General features: G+C 33.0%; 1 protein-coding gene and 1 long non-coding RNA gene across 3 annotated transcripts; one reads left to right on the top strand and one right to left on the bottom strand.

Moving 5' to 3' along the window:
• The first annotated feature begins 928 nt into the window (after window positions 1-928).
• LOC111987352 (probable protein phosphatase 2C 49) lies at window positions 929-4,732 on the top strand. 2 transcript variants are annotated; one of them, XM_024019072.2, is made up of 5 exons: window positions 930-1,190; window positions 1,797-1,930; window positions 2,637-2,834; window positions 2,922-3,157; window positions 3,649-4,732. In XM_024019072.2, exons 2-5 carry the CDS (start codon window positions 1,877-1,879, stop codon window positions 4,223-4,225), a joined length of 1,065 nt encoding a protein of 354 aa, XP_023874840.1. In that variant the 5' UTR covers window positions 930-1,190; window positions 1,797-1,876; the 3' UTR covers window positions 4,226-4,732. The 2 variants fall into 2 exon arrangements, with proteins under 2 accessions (XP_023874832.1, XP_023874840.1); XM_024019064.2 differs by lacking the exon at window positions 1,797-1,930 and having other exon boundaries at window positions 929-1,190.
• A 1,811-nt stretch (window positions 4,733-6,543) lies between these two features.
• On the bottom strand, window positions 6,544-8,163 carry LOC136062055 (uncharacterized). The gene is made up of 2 exons (XR_010623877.1): window positions 7,920-8,163; window positions 6,544-7,144 (listed from the first exon to the last, which is right to left on the bottom strand). It is a non-coding gene; the product is annotated as an uncharacterized LOC136062055 (long non-coding RNA).
• Between the last annotated feature and the right edge of the window lie 1,806 nt (window positions 8,164-9,969).

The raw sequence follows: 9,969 nt of genomic DNA, 5'->3' as shown, positions 1-9,969 counted from the left end.
ATAACTAGAACTGGTCAATTGTATCTGGACCGTCCAACACTCCATATAATAGGTCCGTAAATTGAGCTGGCGTTTTGCACGGCCCTGATGCAACAACAACTGCGTCTGATCTATCCTCGTTCAACAATTCCAACAAGCATGTCATTTGTATAAAAATATAAGGGTGTTTCCATCTATTCACGTTTTTTTTAACTCTGTGAGTTTCAGTTTTTTTTTTTTTTTTTTTATAGAAATAATTACAACATGCTGTTAATCTCGCAGTTCGAACCTTTCCTCCTCGACCCCCAAGCACTTTGTATATTGAAAAGTGTTAATTCAACTACAAAACCTTTAACAACTTTGTAAATTTTAGTTAGTTCAACTAATAAAATTTAATATCATCAAATAAAAGATTTAGATTCTATCTCCGTTATACAAAAAATTTCTTATTATTGAATAAAAAATATGATAATAAATAACAGACTACAATAAGATAAAACTATCTTATAAAAATAAAAATAAAAAGTTTTCTGACACCATCAGCAACGTAAACAACTTATGTCACCATTCAGCCAGTGTGAACTCAAAACAAACAAATGGAATTCCTGGGTCGGCAACAACTGCTTGTTCCCCAATTACCCTTAACCATCTCTCTAATCTCCATACCCCTCCTCCCCACGCTTAGAAAAGTCAACTTGACAGCTCATTCAAGGAAGGCACTACAAGGGCATTTAAGTCATTTCAAAATAGTAATAAAAACCTCAAAGCCCACGCGTCGACCTGGAAACTTTATACGTGTCGGTCAAGCGAAAAAACTCGTCGCTTGTGAGCTAAACAGTCCTATTTATCCTATGGTTTAAAATCACACACGTGTCACAATCTAAACATTTTTACCGGTAGCCACCGGTCAACCGGTTCCTTTACATGACTAGCTATAAGTACTAGTTCAACCGCTCCTCTCTGAAGATTTTTGATCAAAACAATTCAAGAAAGCAATAGAACCCAAGAGAGAAAGTGCGAGATAATTCTCAAGAAAGTTCAGAGAAAATTTTCAAATATATCTTCTTCTTCTTTTTTTTGTCGTTTGGAGCTAATTGGTTTTGGAGTTTGTGTCTGGTAATGATATGGGAAAAATGGTAGTTGAAGCTGAGGTTGTGTGCCCACAGAGCGTGCCTGTGTTGGATGTTCAGTACATATCAAGTTCTCAAGCGGTGAGCTTTCTCTTCTTGATTGGTTTTGTTTTAGGTTTCTTTGGACTTAGAATTAGAAATTGGCTAGTGGGTATGTTGGAATTTTGGATATGAAGTTGAAATTTTAGATTTTTATTTATTTATAATTTTTATAATTTTTTATTTAGGACTTGTTTTTGTGTTGTATTTAGTGCTTAGATGTTGACTTTAGCTGAATTTGTTTGATGATTATGTGAAATATGGAGAGATTTTTGGATTGATTACTGATGATAAGGACACCACATGACTCCACATCTTTCTGCTTGAGAATTGTAATTGGGTGTTAAAACTGTATTTAGTTTATGTTTTAGATAGCTGATAGATACATTGATTTAGATTAATGTGATGTGAGCTGCCCCAGTATTATATTATTTTGTGTAGTTTATTTGAATTCTTACTTTGGTTTTGTTGGAGTTACTCTATGTTGTTTTGAATGAGGTTGAAGCTGAAAATAGGTGAAAGTCTCTTTTTTTTTTGTTCAACTTTCTTGGATCCTCGGCTAAAATATTGTCACTAGAGATTATGGGAATATTCTCAAGGATTAGAGGAAATAATATTTTTAAAAACTTTCCTAACATCTTCTGTCAGGGCGGCCCCTGAATACATCTAGTAGAGCCTGACTAGTCTGTTGAGGATCTATAGCGAACCCAAAGTTTTGGGTATATGACATGGTTGATGTTGCTGTTCTTGTTGTTTCCCAACACCGTCTACCCAAAAAATCTGTACGCAAAAGATGAATTCTTTTTCTAGATGTAAAGAAGTTTGAATCTATAAATTTTTAAGAATCTTTTGATTTTGCTGTTGGCTTGGATGGAAGTCTAAATCTAAGGAGTTCACATGACATAATGTTTTTGTTAAATTACAAGCCTGCTTACTCTTATAATTATGAAATAAATGGTAACCAACATAAATTATGTCTAATAACTTGGAAAACTGAGCTTGTATGCATTTTCACCTCAAATAAACCAGTTGATGTAACTTTAGTTCTTACACAAAACATAATATAGGGATTTTTACCAAGTTTGGCATAAGCGTTAACCAATCTTATACAACTGCTAAATAAATTCACTCAATATATACATTGATATGATTTCACTGGAGAGCCTTTGAAATTAGTAACCTATGGTTGCCTGTGAGAAAATTTAACAAGGCTCAAAGAATTTGAGGTATGTGGTTCCATTATCTTTTGTGTTTTGATGGTTGTTGGACATTAAGGTTAGCTATACTGATGAATATTCTACAATTTGCGAATACATTGAAGCTATATAACCAATACTTCAACAATTGGAAGTTTTTGTGTGCTCACTAGGTGAACAAAATTTACAACTAGTAGCATTAGCATGAGTGTTAGTAATAAATTAGTTAGTATCTTCAACCATTTAATATTTCAAGGGGAAGTTTTGACATAAAATTACTTTCTATTTATAGGATATTAAACCTGCAGACAAAATTTCAGATGCAGTTCTTGAATCTGTCATCCTGCAATTTCTGCCCTACATTCGTTCTGGCAGCTTTGCTGATATTGGTCCTCGAAGATGCATGGAAGATGAACATATACAGATAGATGATCTATCTTCATACTTTGGATCAGTTTTAAAGTTTCCCAAGCCAAGTGCTTTTTATGGGGTAATGAGCTTGCGCCTAGGTTGCTATGACCTTAAATTTGATAGTTGTGTTGCTTTATAGCTGACTGAGGATGTATATATTACACAGGTATTTGATGGTCATGGAGGATCTGAAGCTGCAGCTTATATCAGAAAAAATGTTATCAGACTCCTTTTTGAAGATGTCAACTTCCCCCAAGCATCTGAAGTCAATGATGTTTTCTTAGAAGAGGTAGAGAACTCAGTCCGGAAAGCATTTCTTCTGGCTGATCAAGCCTTAGCAGATGACCACAGTGTGAGCTGTTCTACAGGGACGACGGCTCTCACTGCTATGATATTTGGAAGGTAAATGCATGCTTTAGAATTTTATTTTTCTTCCCATTTTGTCAAAACACCCTGTTTCTCCTTGGCAAAGTATTGTTTCGATTATATGATTTTGGTTCCTTTGTAGCAGTTTGCTCCGTCTAGTGTAAGTGCTTTGAATCTAGTTTCTTATGTATGATTAGTGGCTTTTTTTTTTTGGGCGATTATAGAAATTTGGTTAAAATATGTTAAGAGTCTGGAACATTGGTGTTGTTCATTGCACATGTCTCTTGTTTTTGTTACTTGAACCATCAAACAGTTGCACAATTCCCGATTTCCTTAACACAGGTTCTACTATATGGGCCAGATGGGCAAATGTAGACTTTTATAATATTTATGCCTTCTCTAACTAACAAAGGTCTAGTAGCTCAAGAAGAAATTTCCAATTGCTCTATATGTGCTCTAGTCTAATCATATTGTTTAGTTGTTTCAGCATTACTTAGTCTCTTGCTGACTAGTTTCTTCTCTTCCAGGCTTCTCATGGTTGCCAATATTGGTGACTGCAGAGCAGTTCTATGCCGGAAAGGAGAGGCAATTGATATGTCTCAAGACCACAGACCTATTTATCCATCAGAAAAGAGGCGTGTTGAAGAATTAGGTGGATACATTAATGACGATGGGTATCTAAATGGTGTTTTATCAGTTAGTCGAGCCTTGGGGGACTGGGATATGAAGTTCCCTCGTGGTTCTCCTTCACCTCTCATTGCAGAGCCAGAGTTCCGGCAGGTGGTTCTATCTGAGGATGATGAGTTCCTCATCATAGGGTGTGATGGAATTTGGGATGTGATGTCAAGTCAGCAAGCAGTTAGTCTCGTTCGTCGTGGGCTGCGGCGGCATGATGACCCAGAGCAGTGTGCAAGGGACCTTGTCATGGAAGCCTTGCGTCTCAACACCTTTGACAACCTTACTGTGATTATTGTATGCTTATCTTCTCTAGATCACTGCCAGGAGCCGTCTCCACCCCGGCAGCGAAAGATGAGGTGCTGTAGCCTCTCTGCAGAGGCCCTTTGTAGCTTGAGGAGCTTGCTGGATGGCAGTGCTAAGAGTTGAACATACATACATTGATTCTGCCAGCAGTTGAATGTATATACATTTATTCTGCCGGCACTTGAATGTATATACATTTTTTGGAATAAAATCTCTCTCCCTTGCTTCTGGTACGTTGAATCATCATCAGCCGAGAATAATTACTGTTTTTTTGGCTGCTTCAGCTAGATGGGAGAAAAAGCAGCTAGCAGTTTTGTAGGTGCTGATTATTCAGCTATTTGTGGTGTTGATCCAGGCTGATGTACATATATAACCCAGGGAGGTGGATGGTGGTGGTGTAGAGATGTTTTATACTGATACATTATTATTGTGTTCAAAAGTCATTGTGGATTCTTCAGCCAAAAAACAAAAAAAAAAACGTCATTGTGGATTCTTTTTGTAAACAGTCCAGAGTGACCACACTTTGATTTGGTCCACATCTGATTCATAGTGTTTACCCTGTGTATATTCTCAATAAAATATATTTATTTCTTCGTTGCCAATATAAACCAAATGACTGCCCTTCTTCGATGTAGCAAGTACACATGATGTTTTGCAGTGTCTATATCCATGGCGCAATGTTTATGTCATTGAGATCAACTTGCTCGCTTTAGGGGTCAATGTAAAAATGCTCGGATATCAAAAGCACCGTATTACAAGAAGCTTTGTCCATATTAAGGTTTGCATCCATATCAAAATATGAATAATGCTAGTGAAAAGTTATTTTACAAAAAATATTACAAACCGCTGATGTAGTGAGTGATTATTGATAAATGAAAAAGTGATATTAATAGTGAGATTATATGAAAACTAATAAAAAATTGGTCATATGAACCATTTGTAAAAATATTATAAAATAATTTGTAATTGTAACGATACTCTCAAAATATTACTAGTTTATTGAATTAGATAATAGAATATTTTTTTTAAAAAAAAGAAAAAGATAATAGAGTAGATGTATATATTAATTATCTATAGTTGTGCATTAACTAATTATATTAAATGAATTTATATGATTATTTTTATAAACTCTATATAAGAAATAATTTTTAGTTAGAATAATAATAATAAATTTAAAATATGATATTTTTCTTCATATTTAGTTGCTTTAATAACAATTGACATAAAAGCTATAAAAAATTATATATTTGTGAATTCATATATGTGTGTGGAGGGGAACTAACGTTGTAGTATTTATTCTATATAATTAGAAATATTAAATATGTTAATTTTTTATATTAATTATTTTAAGCATAATGAAATTTTAATATCATTTTTCTAAGATTTATACAATAAACAATTTTTATTTTTATTTTGTTGTTATGTGAGAAACAATTGCGTTGAAATATGATATTTTTGCTCAAATTTAGTTGTTTTTGCAACAATTGAAACAATTTCTAACAAAAATGAAAAAAAAAATAGTAATACATAACCAAGAATGTAAAAAAATAATTGAAGGATATTTGCATTTTTTTTAGTAGTTAGGCATGAAACATGCCTATTTATATTAACTACCATATAATGCAATTTTAAATTTGTAAACACATATATATCATATAATCAAATCACTATACACCACTTTTAGTGTCTTTTTATTTTTGTCTATAAAATAACTAAAGATTACAATTTCTTATAGGAAAATTTATTATATAAAAAAAAAAAATTATGCATTGATGGTTGGGATGGGGATTTGATCCTAATGTAAGGGTTGAAAACTCTATGAGTTGTCAACCAGTTAAAAGTTACAAAATTCTTACCAATACTTACTGAAATATTGAAAAAAACTAATAATAAGTTGCACCACACATTGTGCGGGAACTCAGCTAATATATATGAAGACGTTCTCTAAGGATTTATCAAGCTTAATGGTTTTATATAACTTAATCGATGGTTTTATATAGCTTAATCCACAGGATAAAGGAAACATAAACATATATACATGATCATATGTGAATTAGCATGGACTGGTCGACTAAGAAATACCATCCAACCTTAAAAAAGTTGTCTTCATATATCCATGAATTCAATTAGAACAAATTAAATAGTATTCATTTGGAAGAGCTTGTTTTCATTGAAGTGTTGAATTTAAAAAATAAGTCGAATAAAAGTAAAATTACACCTAAAACAAATGAATTCTTTGGAAATAACTTATTTAACTTTGTTGAAGTACTATTATTAGCGGGCCCAACTGGCTAAGCCCAGTTAGAATAGTGAATTTAGGTTAGATAGCCCAATACAATTAATTTGTTAAAGAACAAGCTTCCAAGGTCAACTTTAATATATTAGTATGATTTAAGATTTAGATGGATGGGTAAAAGTTAGACAATTTAAGGAAGAACATATTTTTAGAATTAACACTTCCTCGAGCCTGGCCGAAGAGCAGTTATTCATAGATTGTTCAAGTCTTAATCACAGGATAGTGTTACATAATGTTAGTATTTCCTTTCTTTTTTTTTCCCCCTTTCGTTGGGGCTTCCTTTTTTTATATAGTTAGTTGAATTGCATCTAAGCCCTCCGCTTGTACAGTCAGTGGCCTTCCTTTAAATGCTTGTCTCATCAAGGTTTTGCTGGAAGTGGTAGAGTGTGCTGCAAGCTGTTAAAGAACTATTCAGAGGTCATTTCTCCATTAATACGGCTAGCTAAGTTGGTGCAGTGCATTAAATGTGGAAGCAATAGTTACTTTGTTTGGATACTTCCTTTATTCTTTGTTTGCACGTCTTTACCATCTTTTTCGGTATTCTGTTATCTAGTGCAAATGGTCTGCCTAACAATTCCCGAGGAATGCTCACTCTTCGGGCTCCTTAAAAGGCCAGCTTCTTCGTGGTTTGTCTTCAGATTCTCATTTGCATGTAGGGTGAGGACTAATGCGTGGGTGGGCCCTTCCCCTTCCTTGAACTTGGCCCATGGGCTATATTCTGTACTCGAATTTTACCCCTCTCACAACTATATATATAAATTTAAAATAAAATAAAATAAGTATTGTAAAAATTAGAGTATACTAGTAAATCGTAATACATTTTAAATAAACTAATCACCAACCCATGCGATGCACAAGATAGTTAAACAGAATTTATACACATTCAATTTTATTAGTACACTTATTTGAAAACAATTCTAACTAATACCCAAATGTAAGAAACGCATTGACTTACTATTTAAAGTAGCCTTTTGAAAAACATGATTGGCTATACAACTCTCATTGTTGTCATGCAAATGATTTATAAACTATTAATCCCAAAAATATGGGCTTATGCTGTCATTAGAATTTACACATATTGTGCAACTAAGCCTTAATTTCTCAACAACGGTTAAAAATATAAACTGCAAATATATAAATAAAGACCATAACTTGAGGGGGACACATTAAACTTCAAATTAGAGTAATAATATCACTTTCTCAATCTTTGCTCGGTGTAAAAATAATATAAAGAAAATAAAAATTACAACAATTAATTCCATTATCTTTCATGCTATACTTTGTAATTGTATGGAATTAAGTCAACTCAATTTAAGTAGTTGTAATAAAGTTGGCTTCTACCATTCTCTATTCTATAGCAATATGAACATATTGGAATTCTCAAACATTTACCAGTATTACATTAAAATGATTTATTATTGAAAATAAGAAACAATTAAGCTCATCCCTTAAAAATTTATCTCTTGCACTTGTATGATATGTTATTTCCATTCAAACTTTAAAATAGATTATGTGTCTTACCTGAATGTTTTCCTTGTGGTGAGGACAAATAAAATGAGACAGGTGCTTCATGACCTTCAAAGCAATTTTTTTTTCTTCTAGTCAAATACAAAACTCATCAAGAGGAGTAAGAGAGAGAAATTACTCAATGAAAAACCATGGTGAATGAAAGAAAAGAATTCTGAGCTTCCAAAGATCCACACAAATTTCAGCCATAGGTGCAAAATGCCAAGTTAAGAAATATAAATATTGATCTACAAGTGCAATTTTTTAATAGACAATAGCAATTTCATGGACAATAGAAATTTTTTATACTTATTGAGAAAAAAGATAATCTAAGATTTTTCCTATATATTTTTTTGATAAGTAATGTAAATTTTTTCCTAGATTAATTGAATCAAATCACGAATGAAAACCCTAGAAACCAATATTATACTTTCTTTTTTGCTTTTTTTTTTTTAAAAAAAAAAAAGCAAAGAAAATTTTTTTTTTTTTTTTTCTTTTCTTTCCTGAATTTGATGCAAAGTGTGACGTCTTAAAATTAATCTAGTAATAAAATTTTTTTTTTCACAGTTATTGAAGTGGTTTTTTTTTAACAATTATTGACCTAACTTACATAACATGTCGCTTTCGGAATGAAGATTGCCCAACATGTGGCCGTCCATCTTAGTGACTCTAAGTCTGAGTGAGGAATGAACGGATTCATCTACTCTTTCTGATGTGTCTTTGGTTTCCCCTTTTGCTACAGAAAGAGTGTGTGGCATCTCCATCTATTTATAATTTTATATGGGAATAGGTGGTCTATGATTCTTCGCAAGGACTAATGGATGCATAGCTAATGTACGTGGGTGGTGGGTGGAGGGACCATGCTCCAACCAACCGCCCCTCCCCCTATTTTGAAATTTATGTCTGGAGAGAGAGAGAGAGAGAGAGATTGCAGAATCTGTGGCTTTATTTTTTTAACTTGAGAGAGGGGTAAGGTTGCTATATATATATATATATATTGATTGATTGGAATTAACTTTTTGACCAAAAACATAAAAGTGGCATCCGCAATCAGCATTAGCTTATGCAGCCATAAGCTTTCGAAGCAAAGAAATAAGAGCATATTCATTGACTACTGCATCTGGCTTGTTATATGCATTTTGCATAATATTGTACCAACAAAACACAAAATACTCCCCACATCTAAACATGCATATTATCTTTACGCTAATATCTAAAGATAGCGTATAAACCTTCGCTCCTTTTTTAGTATTAACAAAACAGTCCTCCAGTAGGATGGCAACGGCTTGGGTCTAGTTGGTTTTCTGACTAATAGTAAAGATTTCTTATTTATTTAAATGGTTTGGGTTCACATTTTTAAATCCTTGGGTGGGTTTAGGATCAGGGAAGGGTTTGTTTTTTATATTGAAAGTACCAAAACCCAATTTGACTGTAGTTTTTTTTTTTTTTTTGGAGTAACAAATTCACATACAAGGAAGAGGGAAATGAGTTCTAACACAACCTGACTGTATTTAAATTACTAACATTAAACCCTTCCCCACCACCCCCCAAAAAAAAGGATATTTTTATAATAAAATTAACTGTACATCTCTTTTTATTTTAAAACATTATTTAATTTAGCATATTTAAAAAAAAAAAAAAAAAGTATTTTTGATATTCAATTTTAGGATAAAAAAACGAGTTTGGGCCTTTCAAACATAAGCACATCATGGAAACAACCAATATGATGTCCACAAGATCATCAGCAAACTGATCTCTATGTCATTGGGAAAATAACAGGTGGTGATACCTGGAATGAGTTCTTACAACTCACTGTTTCATAGACACCATTCTTGTCATGAAAGAATCCTCAAAGCATTCACATCAAGAGTGCTAAAATGCTAAAAATGCTATTAATAACAACTAACACACAAAAAACACACTACATCAAACATGTCAAATGCTATAATATTTTACGCCCAACTACAGTGAGCTGCCATCACTAGCAGCTCACTGTAGCAAGGTGCTATGTTTTTAAGACTCTTGATGTGAATGCTCTCAGCATACTCTCAAGTTCATGCCTTCA

Source organism: Quercus suber, unplaced genomic scaffold (genome assembly GCF_002906115.3).
Source record: "Quercus suber isolate HL8 unplaced genomic scaffold, Cork oak 2.0 scaffold_18, whole genome shotgun sequence".
Classification (NCBI taxonomy): Eukaryota; Viridiplantae; Streptophyta; class Magnoliopsida; order Fagales; family Fagaceae; genus Quercus; species Quercus suber.
The sequence above is the reverse complement of the archived record's forward strand: the minus strand, read 5'-3'. Positions and strand labels throughout refer to the sequence as shown.